Genomic DNA, 17,904 nt, shown 5'->3' with positions numbered 1-17,904 from the left:
TGATAATACATACAACATGCTTCTCTCTCTGCCAGACGGAAGGTTTCAGGTATCCTAGGCCTTCATCAGTGCCACCGTCACCTTCTGCCTCTCAGCATTCCAGCCCTCACCATAGCGAAGGTGAAGATGAAGATGAGGATGAAAGATATGATGAGGATGAGGAGGCTGAAAGGGATAGGCAAAACATCAAGTCTCCCTTTACCCTCGGAGCATTGCCACAAGGGAAAAAGAAGCAGCACGGAGAATACAGGAACTGAATTTGTTGCTCTCACCCTGGCAAGGTCTCTTCATCCATTCAACAGTTCTTCCTGTAGGTTCCTAAGCTTTCTGTTAGGGACAGTATGATATAATTAGGGGAATCTTAAATGTTATTTGAGCTACACTGTTGTAAATCCTAATATTATTTCACCTTAAAAGTATTTTAAATGACAATCCTTCTGTGCCCCTTTGAGATAGAAGAGATTTCTCAAGCTTAATAAACCTAGAGAATGAGACAGTCCCCTCAGGAGCTTATACAAACTGCGGATCATAACTTTGTCTACATAATCATCTGTATTAATTATAGTCTATGCTGATAGCTCCATTATGGGTGTCCCAAATTAATTTCTGCTCATTTATGTTTCCCCTGTCCCTTCCTAAAATAATATGAACTTTAAGCCAGAGCTCAAAAATTTAGAGAAAAAAGTGTTGCACTGAGGAAACCTTGGCAGGGTTAAAAAAGATATGTGGGAAAGAAAATGGTGTTCCTTTTTACTTATGCTGTTTATTGTAAGCTTACATCACTTAAAACATGGTTTTTTACAGTACACAGAAGTGTCTTGATCCAGTGGTAAAACATACTTCCTGTGGAACAAAATAAAGTCTAATGCAGTGGGCATTTGAATTTTAGAGACAAATGGAGTTATCTTTCTGAAGTCACTTAGACCCACAATAAACAGCAGACCATTTATTTTCTGATTCCTCTTGTATGTCTTTTTTGTTGCTTTCATCTTGTCTTAGGTTCTAAGGTTATTAATAAACTAGCTTGGGAGGAAGCTAATGTGACTTGGCTAAAGACAATGACAAAATTTCCTTATGTTAGGCCTTTCCCTGCAGACAAACCTACATGCCATAGAGCAGTGTGACAGCATTTAAAGATGAGTAACTCTAATTCTTCCAATTGCCCAATTAATCCATGGTCTATTTCACTTCTTTGAGGAAAGATGTGATTGTAACAAACAATGCTAAAACAATTCCAAGAACACATTTGCTCCACAGACATAGTATCGAAAAGCACCCGAAACTTCTAAGTACTTGGGGAATAATTGAAACCCACAACAAGAACTAGACATTATCTTCAGAAAGCTTTCAAAAGTATTTTAATTCTGAGAGATGCAGAGAGTGCCTGAACATGCTCTTCAGAAGTAGATCTTGACTTTAAGATGTTAGGAAGGAGATTTGTCTTTTGTTTTGGAAGTTTGCGCATCAAAAATTTCTCATGCTGTTCAAGAAAAGACATTTGCAGGAATTGATTCAGCCTGTTCTTCAGCAGGTAGGATGATGTAAATTTTGGAGGTATTTGCCTTCACTGCAAATCCCAAGAGGGAGCCTAGATGTCCTCTTTGATTAGACACATACCTTTCAAATGCTTAACATTTGATGACATCGGTCTTACTGTAGAACATATAGAATAAAAGTGATTAGGTGCCTATTTCTATTTTTGGCCACCTAAAATCAGTTTTAAAATTGGACTTTCATTCTTAAGCTGATTTGGATAGGTGAATGAATGCCTATTCTCAGAAGACAGGTTCAGGCTTTTATGGCAAAAACATAACTGGATTTAAAAGGAGTCACTATTTTTTAACCATGTTAAAAGTAATTAAGGCAATGAGTAGTTATTTTTTGTATGAAAGTGGTGAAAGTAAAGATGCTACAAACATTTTTCTTCATACAGTTTACTACTTGGAGAACGACTGCACTTTGCGAATTCAGAAATGTATATTCTTCCCCAAAGTGCTTTAATCAGAGTTAGCTCACAGAACCAAAGACTGGCAGAGAGTTTCAACAAAAGAACATTTAAAAGTTATATAGACTGAAAGTTAATGTTCTCTTAAAAAAAAAAAAAAAAAAATCAAGAAATCTATAATTATTGCTTGTATTTCAATGCACTGTTGTATGGAAGAAGAGCACTTCATCCCAAGTTCCCTGCCACCAAAACTGCATTAGCATCATCTGAGAGTGATCCAGCACTTCCTCAGTTGCCTAAAAATGTTTCAGTTGCCACAAGCTCATGAACATCTGTTTACCATCAGCTTCATTTTGGTGCTGAAAGATGTGATCACTACATACGTGTTGTAAATATTTTTAAATGATGGAGCCACAGCACAGGCAGTATGGAAAGTGGAAAGGTTTTGCTAGGGTTGTGTTAAGACAGCTACGCTCGTTCTTTCTGAACAAGTCCCAGAGGAGAAAAATAAGCAAGATGCATGGTCTGGGTTACGCGTTCTCTTAAATGTGCTTATGGTGTCTGAGTTCTCTGGGAAGAGCAGAGAACTGTAATGACATCTCACACAAATCCAGCTGTGTTTGATTCAGCACGCTCATATGCTTTGAGCACCTGCCTGGTGACAGAAAGTGCACAACTTCTGAGATGTGACTGATGTGAAGATAATGCCCATTCTTCTCAGAAATGGTCCTTGAGTGGCCAAAGTGACCTCTGCCTCATGCCTCTAGGCTTATTTTAGTACTCTCTTGAACGCTAAGACTAGCCATCAGTAGCACGACAATTTAACTACAGCAAAGCATTTCTGCCTTTTGGATTTGCAGTTTTATAGGGAATGGCTTTTTGTTCAGACAGATTGCCTAACTTAAATGCTGCACATTTCTAATAGTTACTGATATCTGACAAGCTTGGTAGCAGCTGTCTCTTACATAAGTGATTATCTGCCAGATTGAAAATGCTAGGGTTTCACAAACCACTCACCAGCATGGCAGAATGTTTATTCTGTTCCATGGTATTTGTAATGAATTGTTTAAGCTAGTGAGCTTACATCAGGACTGCATACAAAAAGCTGGAAATATGATTAGTACAGTTTTTCTATCATTTCATTTAGAGGCATATGAATTTCATTATAGTAATAAACCAAAGGATCTATAATATAAGCCTTCCACTTTTGTCTGATCATTGACTGATCATACAGTAAAATATGCTGAAAAGTAACTTAGATATTCAGAGTATGATAGAAACAAAGAGCAATTAAATGAATGAAAATATTCTGATGGATATCATTGGTGTTTAGATGAAGCTCATCATGAATGCATTCTGCCATATAACATATACTGCTATTCAAAGATACATTGGTGCTTAAAAATTAACATACAGGGACATTTTTATTTCTCCAGTTATGTTCCTCCATGAAATAATATAGATTGTAAACAGTTACTGAAAATGCCAACAGCCCCATGATGGAAATTAATTCCTCCGTTCCTTCAGCTGCGTTTCGTTTGAGGAGAAGCCACATTGTGATTAGTGTGTGTTAACAGTTAATTAGTAGTGTCATGAGAAAGATCAGAGGGAAGTAGCATTGAAAGATGAAGAGTATTACTTGAAGGTTAAAAAAAAACAACACAGCTGCTTGGACACAAGAATCGTGTGGCTGTTTTTTAATTACATGAGAACTGCAGAGGGCTTTCCAGTTAGACCACAAAACTACACAAATGATGTTAAATATGTCTTTATCAGCATGGAATGATAATAAACCAATTTATGCTCCAGTTTCACAACTCAAAAAGCAGGCCAACAAAAAGCACAGTAACCATGCAATTAATATTCTGTGTGCCTGCTGTCATGTGTGACACTAGGTTTGTCCCTGGTACACCACCACCAGCTCCAGCAGTACTGCAGATCCTGAAAAACAGCTGTGACTGTATGCCACAGGCATTAATGAGGCCCAGATCCTGTAAGACCTATCCCCACGCTATCTTTACGCGGTGGGACTTGCTCAGTAGGATTGTTCAGACTATACATTTCTGCATGCATGTAACTGGGACAGCGCTGAGGGCTAAGGAAGTGCTGTTGCCTATTCTCTGTGGCGACAGACATCTGCAAATAAAAAACCAAAAACCACTGTCTTCACAGTCAAAGATAGCTGGATTGTTTTAATATCTCACTGACTTTATTAACGATCAGCAGTTTACAGGGCTGGCAGCAAAGTGGTGAAGTAATTACCTTTAAAAGGGCTTCAATGCACAGCTGGATGAAAAGTGGTAAAAGATGGCTATTCAATGACTATTGAAAGAAAATGAAGTCGTTGTCCAAAAAGACAGTTTTAATCATCTTTTCAGGTAAGACGGTACAATGTATTTTAAATTCTAGGTGGGACATACAAAATGGTCTAAACAAAGCAGAACCTAACAAATACCTCCTTTATCTGATCTTTATCAGTAACGTGTAACCTGTTTGCATTCAAAATTTTGCAATACATATATACGTCACTCTTTGGGAACTGAAGTGAGGATGGATGAAACACTCTGTTTGCACAAGACATGATTTCAGGGTCTGTGCAATCCAAATGTCAAATTTGAAATATTTCACCAATTTGATAGCTTGTCTGTCAAGTAGGCAGGGTGATCACTGTTTTCTTCTTCAACTGTAAGACAAGACACAGTGGGGAAAATTAAGCTGTAGATAAGGGAAAGTTCATTCAGTAAAGCTTTCAGGAGACAGATGTGCCTCAAGCACAAGCCAAGTGAAAAGCGACTGCTATGCTAAGAGATGTAGGCATCTGTAGAAAGAATCATGCCTTCTCTCATTTTAAATGTAGGAATTTTTCTGTTTTCTGAAGTGCAAAGATACAAACCACGTCCAGAAAGGTATCTTAGTACAAGGCAGAATTTTTTCATGCAGAAGAAAATAACATATTTAGTTTCTATTTGCACACTTCTCTCACTCAGGAGGATTCTAAAATCACTGGAAAGTGATCTTCTGAAAGTGCATAACTTACCCAGGTTTGGCTGTTTTGTTATTCCCTACTACAATGGTGGCAATGTCACAGTATTTTTCAAACAAGTTGCCAGCTCTGCTTAGCTCTCTGATATATGTCACATTTTTTCCTCAAGGGCTGTTGCTGTTCACCATCTCTTCTGGAACAGTAGCAACAGGCAGGAAAATACCACTAAAATTTATGAATTGTGAGCTTCAGAGGATTTTCCCTTTCTGTTAGTGCAGAAATAAAACTTTCTGTGATTTATCTTTAGAACTGCTCAGATATTTTGCCCAAAGCATTATGCTCATTGTTAATTCTGCCTTTTCTCTGTCACTTAAATGCCACTGAATTCTTTAAATAGCAGAGTTCTGCCAGGGCAGGGAAGAGAGAGCCGAACACAGAGCCCCAGCACTATATGTTGATAACAATCTGAATAAGGAACAAGAAATAAAGGATGAGAAACAAAGGTAGCTTTTAGCCACCTTCTGTTCCTCGCTGTCTTGAACCAAAGAGGGGAAGAGCTAAACTTAAACAAACTCCTGGGCTTGTATATGTTACAACAGCCTCCGCAGCACCCAGGAGCCAGAGCACAGCATAGTCTCTCGACAGGCTGTAGGGTGCATCCTCCTTTTACAAACTCCCCGTCCCCAGCTCCATTTCCCAAAAATAGACTATGTAGAGGTGAAATGTAGAAAGACAGAGGACAAGGGTAGCATAGATTTAGGGTTTCAGCCTTGTGAGCTCTACCTATGCCTCAGACAATGAGCAGTTCAGGAAAGCTGGCTAGGGTGGAAAGGTGAACTAAAGCAGGGCAAGGGAGCAGGGGAACATAGGATAAGGGAGTGCAATGTGCATGAAGGAGAACACAAGTTGCTTTAGCCCGACTCAGTACCTGGGTTTTGCTAGGGGGTGTTGCGGAAGGGAAACATGGGTTCTGAGGTTCTGGAGAAGCAGAAGCACATGGGGAGGAAGCATGTGATGAGGACATACAGATGGGAAGCTGGGAACACATGAATAAATTACAGGATTTTCAGGATATTTCAGAGCTCTATTTCAAAACGTCCCTGGGACCCTTGTCAACTGTGCCAGCAACAGAGCTTGCAGAGGCCAGATGTGAATCCCACAGCTCCTCTGCTGGGGCTTTTAAGGATTCTTTTAAGTCTTTATACCAGCATATAAGACCCAATGGAGGAATGAAAATTTCACAAGAGAACAATATTCTGCAGAAAAAGGAGTCCCAGTAGAGTTCTGTTCTGGAAAAATCAATTCAAAATAGCCATTCCTTTGAATCTAAACCAATGAAATTCTGAAAAGCAAATTCAAAGCAGAATATACAAAATTTTACCTACTGTCATTTACCTGATTCATGTAGTAATCTGTGTAAATGTACACTCTAACACAATACATTCCTTGGAAGGTCTCATTTCAAACCTGAGCAAGCAGCTGCATGGTACTTGCCAGATGGGCTTAGACCACAACAAAACTAGACCTTTTAGATTAATTTACTAAATTGTTAATAAATGAAATAGTGACAAACCTTGTTTTAAAAAGTCAGGGTAAGACAAAACACACATTTACCTTTTTCTTGCGCTTTCTGTAAGGAACTAAGGAACAGTGCAGCAGCTTCAGAAAGAGATAAAGGATTTGTGTTTTGGCTGCGTGTTTCTAGAATTATAAGAAGAGAGATGCATGGTTGGTTAGTGTTTGATGGTATTTCTTTGGTTTGTTTTTTTGCTTTTTTATCTCTACAATGAAAAACCCAAAGAGAAAAATAGTGCTGTTGTCTCCCTCACACTGTAACATTCTCTACTCACAATCACCCAGATGAATATTTAACACAGAAGACACAAGCGATCTTTATAAAAAGCAGGATATTTCAAAGTCCCTTAAAAGGTAAAAAGAATATTTAGTTTTTTTCATATGTTCCTTACTTTGCTATAACATTCTGTTTCCTCCAGAAACATTCTCTGTCTACTTTTGTCATCTATCAGTTCAGCACAATTAATAACTTGATTTTTTCCAGTGGAAAACAAAAATCAGAAGTACTGATGATAATGCCACTTAACAGCCAGGTTCACCTGGAACTTCCATAAATGAAATCATACAGGTGCACAAGGGAGGAAGGTCAGTCTTTATCGTGTACCTTTTTGAATGAAGAAACTAGCAGAAATAAGTTTGTTTCCTTGACTATATCCCCTCCAGTTTCCACAGATTTCTCCCATAATCTGAGGAGAGATCAATGTGTTACATATACTTGTCCGCATGTACTTACCAAGCTTCATTCTCTCATACAGATCGTTTTGCTGGCTCTCATCTGAGATGAATCGACGTCCCTCTATAAAAGCAGTGGGAAAAGGGTGAAAACAACCTCCCAGGTCTATTGGTATTCCTACACTACAATTCCTAAAGTAGTATTTTCAAAATACAAAATTACATCATTACTTCTACAAACATAAAATGGGAGGCATGAGGGTCTTTCCATATCAGCAGGAACCCATCTTGAACCATAACACTCCAAGGCAAGAACCCCCTGTTACTTTAGAAGATGTTTTAATAAAGCCTGAGTGAAAATAAGGTATGATAACTATATCCAGCCTGTCTTAAACCCCCTTTAAGTTTATTTCAGATAAGGAAACTTCTTTTCCGACAGGTTTTACAATCAAGCTTCCATCAACTTTTTCAGTACTTTGTTTTGCTTCACTTCTTCCAACACTTGTTGTTTCTTCCATTTGATTTCTTTAAAAAATAATAATACTGGTGATACCACTGTTTCAGAGACAAGAAGAAATAAGTAATTAGTATATCCCTGCAGGCCTCAGAACTTCTGCCTCCACAGCATCCTCAGGGATTTACTGATTGTATGGGGCAAAGCAGATTAGGAATTATCCAGTGGTAAAATTATTTCCTCAAAATGGAAAGAGTGGGACTTACGTGCACCCTTCAAATACAGCATAGCCTGAGGAGTCCAGTTTCTCCTTTGGAAATAAGCCTTTGTGCCAAAAAAAGAGAAGAGCCGTGTCAGCACTGCATGACATTACTAACTAGTACAAACACTTAACTGGCACCAACCCGTGAGACTCATGGATGCTGCGCGTTCAGCCTAAGTAAGTGAGCAGTTTACCTGAGGTGCACTCCAGGAGAAAGATACCAAGAACGCTGCCAGGAACAGTGCCGTTGCAATTGCTGTCAGTTTACGTAGTCCCTGTGCACAACAAAGAACTGCAAGGTACAGGAAGACCTTTCAGATCCTTAGATCCTCTCAACTTCAAATCTAAATGTGAGGGTATGTCCAGTCTCTCCTCTTTCCCTGTTTTGCTGCCAAACCTCCTTTTGCTCAGTGACTATTTCACTGATTTGTACACAGTGATCTCATGGGAGGATGGATGTTAAATCAAACATATTATATTCTCTTAACTCCTATTCATTACAAAGGTACCATACCGGTGAGAAATGCCACCGTCACAAGCACCTTTTGTCCTCCTATTTACAAAGATATTAGATCCTCCAGAAAAAAAAGAGAAATGTACAGTCTAAGGGGGAAAGACAATATAAAGTATATCTTGATTTTACCAAACCTTGAATCATGGAGTTTAGACAACAAGCAAATGCAGGGACTTGCCATTTCAAACAAAAGCCAATCAACCAGGAGAGCACATCGCTACTACCTCAGGAAAAGAAAGTTTTTAAACTTAGCATCCTATTTGCCTCAGCCATGATTACACACATGTCACGAGAGAGGATTTTTGATTCTTGGAGCTTGTTTGCTGATGCAGCACATGCAAATGAAGCATTGAGCATGAATCCTCTGCAAAAAAGTTGCATCTCTGCTTGTTCACACAGACCATGTTGTTATTTATGTATTGATAACAGTGATGTGCAACAGAGAGCACCTAACATTATGATTCACAGTAGTTTATTTCACCCTGGCTTTGAGAGCATGTTCTGCTCTTAATGTTCTTTTAATGCACTTATTTCAAGCACACTGAATAGAATTATGTGTGTATTTCTTACGTTATTTATTTTTAAAGTCAAAAATAAATTATTTCAAAGTTAAAATTCGTAAGCCCCCCCTGCTGCTGCTAAATACTATACCCACATGAAAAAGTATTCACTGAAAACTAAACTTTCCCATGCATCAAAAGAGTTTCACTCACCTTCATACTTTGTTCAGTGGCAAATCTTCAGCCTTCTTTTCTTGGGATAACGTGCTACAAGATCTCCTACAGGTTTGGGAGTTCCCTTTTAAATCTTCAGAGTGAAGGTACCCTCCCCTTCTGTGGCAGGGCGGAGGAGTGTAAAGGGATCTCTTGTCAGCCCTCTAGATGGAGAAGTAGAAGGTCTGATGACTCCTGAGGGAAACCTGTAGTCTTGCAGGAAGTCAGAGAAATGATTGAAAGACGGATACACTTGCAGATGCACCCCATTAGCCAGGTGAATACCTTCTGAATACATCAGCATCAGCCCTGTGGATTTGCAACACGTCACCTTCTTGCTAGATGATCGATAACGACAGCCAGAAGCAGGTATTAATATGCATGATGAGTGTTTACCTCGGATAATCTAACATATATCATATTGCTATCCATTGCGGAAGCTGGAAAAGTTAGTAAATTACTTTCCAGGCATAACATGCCAACATCAAGGAAATGGTGACTTTTCCAGAGTTACTAGCTTATTCCTACTAAGTATAGCTAGTAGTAATGTACTAGGTTATTCCTAGCATACATTTAGAAGATGCAGTCTCTTGTTTGATTCTCTAATGATCTCTCGCGTCTAGTTTTCTTATATGCAAGCAAAAATACAGAGCTCAATAAAAAAACACCGAAACCCTTCCAACCTCTAACAGTCAGAAACACTTTTCTGTCTCATGGGTTGGCTGGAGTAAAAACCCAGATAACGGGCTCGAATAGGTCAAGCAAGGGAGCAGTAAACAGAAAAAAGTCTCGAAGTGGGAATCAGAGAATCCATTTCCATAGGATACTTCTAAGTGATTGTTGGACTTACTGTAGTCATGGATAATGGATGAGAGGCAAAGCTTGTGTAGCTAGGGTTTTTATCTCTCCTCCTTCAATTTTTCCCTTTGTAAAATGGGAGAGGGAAGCAGAAGGGGAAGCAAAGCACACAGGAAGCTAGAAATCTGCTGGTTAGAAGACTGGCCAGTAGGCACTTTCCTGCAGCAGTCTCACAAACTGGACCACCCTGTGGTGTAACAAAAACACGGGTCTGTCCCTACGTGTGACAGACATGCTCATGTATGTGGAGTCTGCCTGAGGAGTGTGCAGATAAGTACTGCTAAGGTTTGCCATGAGGTTTTGCCTGATGTGTCTGTGGAGATTGCTCTGATGCACAGTTTGTGAAGGTGCAATTACTCTCCTGCTTTTGTGTGGATACTGATCTGTTCTCTGCTCGTGCCAGACAGAATTGTTTGTGAAATATACAGAACCGGCATTTGCTGCTGCTCACTCTGGAATGGATAAAAGAAATGAGAGAGAAGTTCAGGTTTTAGCCTCATGCAGCTCTTGCCATGGCTGGGAGCTATCTCACTATCTCTCTATCCTTTTAAAAAGGCCATGCGATGATGCACCCTATCCAACAGAAGGGATTCTAATTGCATCTACTTCAATGTGAAGGTTACATTTTCTCTGCTCAGAACAAAGACATTTCTGGATGATGTTTAACCCTTAGCCTTAGCAGGGTACTATGCATGGCATCCAGAAGACATTTAACAAGCAGAGACTTGGAAAAGATAAATAAGCTACTCACTTATTCCCTCCTGGAGTGACCTCAGAGCTTCTCTTTCTGCACGAGTCACAGGGCCAGAATCAAAACACACAACTGAGTCTGTGAAAATAAACCCCCTACATTTGGTGTTGGTCAATGTAAAGTATATTCTCTTCACAATGGTTCTCCTTGTGGTAGAAAAAAACCAGAATCTGTTTGGCACTGAAAATAAGCCCTGGTTCTCCTGCCACTGGAACGAGATAACACAAAATAAACCATGAAGACAACCAGCTAAGTCCCTTCCTGTGGAACTAGGGAGAAGGAGAAGAGAATAAGAGACATGGAGAAAGATTTATATTGTTACCACACTGTAGAAAGACAACTTCAGCTGTTCTTATCCTTTGACTTCTTTGCAAAGCCTGAGCTGGTCTGAGTTGGTGTTGCTGTAGTCTCACTCTCTCTTCTAAACCTGGACGTATTGCTAGAGTCCCAGTTGTCCCCTTGTAGAGACTGGGGGTTGGCTGAGGCTGCCTGTAGGGCAGCAGGGAACTGAACTGAACGGATCGAAGCTGAACTGACTTATTTGGGGCCAGGTGACCATCAGCTCAAGAGCAAATGAAGGGTCTTGACAACATTCTCTCAGATTAAATGGTTTTAGTGCTTTTTAAGGGTTTGGGTATTTTTATTTTTTTTCCCAAAAGGTTCTTATTTTCCCCTTAAATTATCTGTGCCTTTGTGACTTAGGGCCCTAAATTCATTTATTTTTATTATGACCAGTGATTCTAAGTTGCTTTGCTGTTTCAAAAAATATATATATTTCTGAAATCTGTAAGAAGTCTGCAAAGCTGCAAGAAGTCTGCATGCAGAATAAAAAAACTACAGGTTTGTCAGTTCTACTTTAGTGACTAAAATTTAAAAGACTTCTCTCTTCATAGCTTTTTCTTGTAATGATCCTATGAGAAGGTGGTCATTTCACTCTTCCCAGAATTCTAACAACTTGTAGAATGGCATATGGGACATGGTTTATTTGCAAACAGCAACAGAAGGCAATACTTTTGGAAGGAAATGCATATACCAAGAATGTTTGCAGTCACAAAAAAAAAAACCAACATGTGGATGTGTATGGGCATATGTAAGCTTGTACTCTTGAAAAATGAAGTAGCCTATAATTAGGTTATGGATCATAACACACTAAGAAACTACAGCACTTCAAGATGATGAGCTGTACATGAAACACTCATTGTCAATGCTGCCATTTCTCAGCTGATTTACATAATTGAGGAAGTGGCTTTGGCATGTAATCAATACTCTAAGTGAAGGAAGTAGTGAAGCTTGCTGTAGCAGCAGGACCCCTTATTAGAAAGAACACAACCTATTCTTATTCTTAAAGATGTCTAAAGGGCAGAGGCTGTACATGATAAAAAGCCAATTTCTGGGATTGAAGATCCATGCTGAGGTGAGTGAAAAAGTTCTCATGTGATAGGGTTTTAACTAGTGGGGTTAAACATACATCACTGAATTGCATCACACCTGATTTCCAAAATCTTCCCCTAAAAATATAGGCAAGTTATTGTGCCTCTCTATTTTTAAATTGCTGGTAAAGACACCAATAATGCATTGCTTGTTCTTGAGTAAAAGGTGTAGCTATTGTGTGTAGGTGGTCAGTAGGCATGTCAGTAGTATGGCATTCTGACAGTGTTAGGGTATACAGCTCCTGAGATGTATGACCTTTGTCTCTTGTGCATATTCTCATTTCCTTCATCTGGCATCTGAACAGCACCTAGCATAGTCCACTTCTGGCTTGGACATGCTAACCATAGCATCTCAGAAAGCTGTGAACTATCATGGCAGAGTCTGCAAAGTAGCAATAAACAAAGAATTCTGTGCTTAATTTGCAGTGAAGAGATTTAAGCTAGATTTTAAGGCAAGTTTTCTAACAGTAACAAAGAGAAATAGAAATAGGACATAGAAATAGACAGCACATAGAAATAGATTGCCTTGAAAGGCTGTGAATCTATTACCACAGAGTAACTCAGAGAATAGATTACTCAGCCCCTTCTTAGGACTCACTGGTGAACTGATCCTGCTCAGAAACTTGATGCTGAACTGTACAGCCTCAACATCTTCTTTTGGGCCTGCTTTTTGTATTTCTGTGATCTTTCAAAGCTGATTCCAGACTTCAATCCCATGCATAGTGCCCAGGCTAGAGTGAAATTCGTATACAAGTTCCATATTCGCCTTGTGAAACCTGTTGACCAAGTAAACCTTATCTGCAATCCACCAATACATTTTGTCAGAATTTTATGTCACACAAACATGTTTATCAGTATCATTTTTCAGAATAACTTACATAATCATAGAATAGTTTGGTCTGCAAGGCACCTTAAAGGTCGTCTGAGTCCAACCCCCCTGCAATGAGCAGGAACAGGTTCAGCTTCTCTGGGAAGTTGTATTTTCATGGTGCAGCTCTGAAGGAAAGAGATTCTCTCCGATATAAACCAGATACACAATTACAGAGGCCACTAGTTGTTGGCTCAAAGTTTATCTAACTAACTAATCTGTCGCACATTCAGCACCATAATGTCTGCAGGCCTGATTCCAGTGCTACTGCATAGCTGCTAGCATTGGTTTTCTTCTTTTCTCTAGACTGTCTGAGAAGAACTGTACCAAAAACTGCTTGAGGTACAGAACAAGCTGTAGAAAAGTCAGCTAGGGATAGTGCAAATGCCTCGTACAATAAAAGTAACAGAGCCTTTGTTCAGGACTACAGTTTGATCAGTGCTATTCAGGTCCAGGCACTACACTTTTCAGCAGTATATTGATGAAAGAGAAGAACTTCAAGGGATGTTTATAAAGTTGAATATGCTATGTGGGGTGAGTAATGTTTAAAACTATCAGGAAAGTGTAGAAATTCACAAGTATTAGAAAGGTGTACACATCAGAAAGAGGTACTGCTTCTGAAGTCTGGTGCACCATAAGATGTGTTCTTATGGTACAACATTTTTTTTCAGTAATGGAGAAGTCTGGGCCAAACGCCAGGGAAAAAAAGTCCAGCTGAAGAACAGTTTTATCCAGTTTGAAAGTTGGAAAAGAAACCTGACCATCTGAGTATAGCCATTTACAAAGTGCATTAGCAGAAGCTGTCCAGCTCTTCAGACAGGAAGACACTACTGAACGTATCTCACAGAACATATTATGTTTCTCTAACGACAGAAGCATCAAAGGCCAAGGAGTCATCTGACCTTTTCTTCCACCGCCATGAACTTGGCAAAGAGGATTATTGTCTTTGTCAAGCAGCTACCTAGCGGGCTATGAAGGATGATGAGCATTACGCATGCAGTCATCTCCTCTTGACTGAGTAGTACTTTTGTCACAGTCTCACCCATGGAGCTGGGAAAGAAATGTAGGCTGCTGCTGAGCAGCTGGATGCTGACATTTTGTTGTAAACAGTGGATGAAATTGGGAGAGACAAAAAAAGGCAAGTTACACTGAGAGACTGCATGATAACCAGACGGGTGTCAGAGACTGAAAGAGCCTGTTCCATGTTCTTAACAGACAAAGTGCCCAACCTCTGTGAGCATGGTCCATAAAATGTGCAGCTTCTTGGTCAAAATGGTTTTCTTTTCACATACATGACGTGAGGGATGGGGAGGTATAGATACCTTTATAGAGAAATACATATAACTATATGTAAAATACATAAATTATGTAAAGGAAAATGTTGTTAAATGCTGAATAGGGAACCCCGGGCAGTATTTTCAAGAGAAACCAAATACGTTAGGAGCTCTGCTGCATTAACATTTGTTAAACATTGAAAACATTTGTCCTCAATATTCACCCATGCATACTGAACATAAGGTACACGTTACCCTTAAATAGCATGTATTTCAATCCCACCGTGCAGAGAACAGGAATGCTACTAAAATAAGAGGGGTTTTCATGTTACGCTGTTGTAACAACAAACGTTTGAAACAAAGCTTGACTCTAGAGGAAGAAGTCCAATATAAGGTAAAATAAATAACTTGATGCACCAGGTCATCAGAACTGACAGGCATTTTAGATGTTCCCAAAATGAGTGGGAAACCACTTCAGCCAGGCCTGTGAGTACTGATCTGTATCAGTCCACAGTGAAGCTCTAAGGAAAACACAGTGCAGCACAGCAAAGATGGACTGTGAGCCACTTGGCTCGAATTACACACCAGGCAAATTGGGAGGGTAGGAATTTCCTGCTGCTGGACCCTTCCCCACCACCCCCCTAGCCTGTGGCAGGCTGGGATGTGTCATTTCTCCATGTGTTGGGAGAAGTCTGATGGGCTGTGCAGTTAGTAGGCACTGAGCAGGCAAGAGTATTCCTTCAACAACATTTTTCTATTTCCAGTTATTTGTACAGCATATACCCAAAGATCCACGCTCTTAGAATGCAAATCTTTTTTGAGAATTTAATACTAAAGAGAGGACTTGGTTAACAGTCCTAATTCAAAACTCTTTTTTTGGCTCACAGAACCAAGCGCAGAGCAGACAGTGACGCAGAGACTCTTTTAATACATCAGCCCAAGAGACTTCCGTGTTTGACTTCCTTTAAAAGGTAGTAAGAACTATGAAATTTATGTAGTGTCTTGCTACTCTGCTCCAACTGTCGCAAGAAAAACCATGAGAGATCTGCTCCTGCCTGAAACTTTGCAGTAGGTGGGAAAAGTAAGACAGAACTGCTAATAGTAAGTAAGAAACATCCCAGGCACCTGAGTTGAAATGCATCAGTAGGCTATAGCATTATTTTCTTCACCATTTTAAAAATAAGGGTAGGATAACAGGGAGACTTCAGGATGCATATGAAATTGCAGGCAGGTCGTTTAGCTGCAGGAGAGATGGGGTTGGGGGAAGAAGAGCTAGAAAGCTGGAGAGGGATGTTTGATTTGCAGCTCATTGCCCCTCCCAGACCTAAAGCTGAATGGCAGCCACAAGTGTACCTTGTAAAGCTGATTTCCCATCCAATGAGTTCTCTGCTAATTTGAGTAGCATAGGCCATTTAGGTAGCCCTCCTCAGAGGGATAGCTAAAGTAGCTTTAGTTATCCTGTGCTATCTCTACCAGAGAGGAAAAGAAGGTATTTTTACCATATGCTAGAGTAAGTATGAGGTGTTGGACTGTTTCTTTTTTTTAAAATGGGGAATTATAAGCAACATTTAAAAGCATATTGCAAATGATCAGACTAGTATTCTTTAATGGAGTGTTACTTATATCTGCTTGAAAGCTCTTGTGTACTTACAGAATGTAATAAAATCCTACTCAATGTTTTTAAGCTTTTCTTTGTATCTCTAATATAGGAGACTACTTCAGCTTCCTAGAACTTATTTTTAAGGAGTAAATCTTTTAAAATGGCCATAATAATAAAAACCAGTCTCTTTTTAGAAGTTCTTCTAAAATTCTTGGTGTTATCTTTTTTTTTAAGTGTCCCTGTGGCTAACAAACACTTAACCAGTTAAGGAATTAAGGTAACGTTGCTACTTACAGAAACAATGCTAGAAAAATAAACTTGGAGATCTTGAGTCAGCATATATGAAAGCAAGCTGGTGGCATGCAGGAAGCTTGTAATAAAACACTTGAAGTAAAACAGTGAGTGTTCAAGTTTCTTGCACTCTAGATTAGCAAATACTTACATGTGCTTTTTTTTCTTTGCCTCACAAGGTTATACAAGTGGCAGCTCTCGTGTTAAATGCTAGTGAAGCATGATGCTGATTTTGGGAAAAGAATTGCATGGGGTTTTTTTACCTAAAAGCAGGGAGCAAACTTCTTGGGGAGTGGGAGGTCGCTTCCTTTTGTTTCTTGACTCAGAGTTTGAGCATAAAGGCACAGTTCAGTGAAGTCTGTATCCTTCTGGGGACAAGATGATATTTGTACTATACAGGGGGAAATCCCCTCAGGGTCAAGGAGTCTGGTGTTCTGCCCCCGTGAGCAGCCATGTCAGTCCCTCTCAAGTGCACACGTTACCTTGTGAGCTGTACTTGCAAAGGTGCTGTTTAATTTTCCTCTCCACCCCAACAGAAGTCTGGTCTCTGGTAATGCTATCCTAATAGGATGGCTATGAGTATAAACCCCAGTCCCAGAGGGTTTTACTGAGGATGGTTTTACTAAGGTTTTATCTGAGGATGGTGGTTGTCAGACATGTAGGTTATACAGTTAACATATGCTGGAATCTTCACTGCTTCCCTGTTTATTACTTTAAAGCACATATTGGGTTTTGTGTGTGCTTTGGATTTTGCTTTTTAATGTTGTAGATAATCTTCTGGAGAGAAGCAATACAGTGTATTTTCAGAGCTGAGGAGTTGAAAGTGATAGAGTGGTGGAAGGTATGTATGTAGTTGCAACACTAGGTGCAAGATATCGCTTAAGATCTGATTCTTAGCAGCTTTGGCTAGCTTTATCTGGTACAGTAATATTTTAGTAATATGTCTCTTACTCTGGTGTAGATGTCATAGCTGAATTCCAATAATATTACTTGTTTCCCTCCTTTTCGGGTGTGAGAAACTGAGAGTGAAATCTGCAGTGGGGCAGCGTCACATGGAAGCTCTTAACTACTCAGTTCAGTAGTGGTTGCAAATTGCAGAGTAAAAATTAATGTCTCACTTGAAATGTGGCTTTATTTCTGCTAAATGCACCCTTCTATGCCTTGGTCACACACACGCACTCCCCCCTACCTTCCCACCTACCCACCTTTTTAATTATTGCCTGACAGATAATAAAAACCCAGATAGGGTGATGTGCCTCTGTAGGTGATGCTTCTTGGGCAATGGCCTGTGTGGTGGCATGAGAGCTGTAGTTGTGGCTAACTGGTAAAAGACACAACTTGGTTTTGATTTTTGTCCTTGTAGGCTCAGTGTAATGTGAAAACTCTTGTTGCTCTTCCTTTTCCCTCCCCACCCCAGCACCTGCAAAGAGCAACCCCAGAAAGACAGACTTATATTTTCCTGAAAGTAAGCTACATTTGTCTTGCCTTCTGAAACACGTCACGAGATGATTTCAAGAAAGCGGCAGGCTCAAAATACTTCAACCAACTTGTGGGTGCAAAGCCACAAAAAGAGATCAGAAACTGATGATGTCTGTAGCTGTAGGTGGTACCTGCAATAAACAGCTGGACAGTTGTTGCTGTTAGACCTGAGGAAAAAAAAAGACATGGAACCAGTGAAATAAAAACTGCCACAGATGTGATCGGAAGTAATGGT

The 17,904-nt window shown here is 39.7% G+C and overlaps 2 protein-coding genes across 6 annotated transcripts in view; one reads left to right on the top strand and one right to left on the bottom strand.

Annotated features, from left to right (window-relative positions):
* GYS2 (glycogen synthase 2) overlaps positions 1–957 on the top strand; it is a 43,028-nt gene extending 42,071 nt beyond the window's left edge. For all 4 annotated transcript variants that reach the window (XM_061472161.1, XM_061472158.1, XM_061472160.1 and 1 more), the window contains one exon: positions 36–957. In XM_061472161.1, the coding sequence (XP_061328145.1) occupies positions 36–257 (222 nt within the window). In that variant the 3' untranslated portion in view covers positions 258–957. The remainder of the gene's footprint in view (positions 1–35) is intronic.
* A 132-nt stretch (positions 958–1,089) lies between these two features.
* Positions 1,090–16,300, bottom strand: SPX (spexin hormone). 2 transcript variants are annotated; one of them, XM_061472164.1, is made up of 7 exons: positions 16,194–16,300; positions 9,119–9,331; positions 8,086–8,166; positions 7,896–7,953; positions 7,237–7,299; positions 6,543–6,629; positions 1,090–4,628 (listed from the first exon to the last, which is right to left on the bottom strand). In XM_061472164.1, exons 2-7 carry the CDS (start codon positions 9,122–9,124, stop codon positions 4,570–4,572), a joined length of 354 nt encoding a protein of 117 aa, XP_061328148.1. In that variant the 5' UTR covers positions 9,125–9,331; positions 16,194–16,300; the 3' UTR covers positions 1,090–4,569. The 2 variants fall into 2 exon arrangements, with proteins under 2 accessions (XP_061328148.1, XP_061328149.1); XM_061472165.1 differs by having other exon boundaries at positions 9,119–9,324; positions 16,194–16,279.
* Positions 16,301–17,904: the final 1,604 nt, after the last annotated feature.

Source organism: Pezoporus flaviventris, unplaced genomic scaffold (genome assembly GCF_033815535.1).
Source record: "Pezoporus flaviventris isolate CSIRO_AGI_PZ_B2104156 unplaced genomic scaffold, CSIRO_AGI_Pfla_v1 ptg000070l, whole genome shotgun sequence".
In the NCBI taxonomy this organism is placed as follows: Eukaryota; Metazoa; Chordata; class Aves; order Psittaciformes; family Psittacidae; genus Pezoporus; species Pezoporus flaviventris.
The sequence above is the reverse complement of the archived record's forward strand: the minus strand, read 5'-3'. Positions and strand labels throughout refer to the sequence as shown.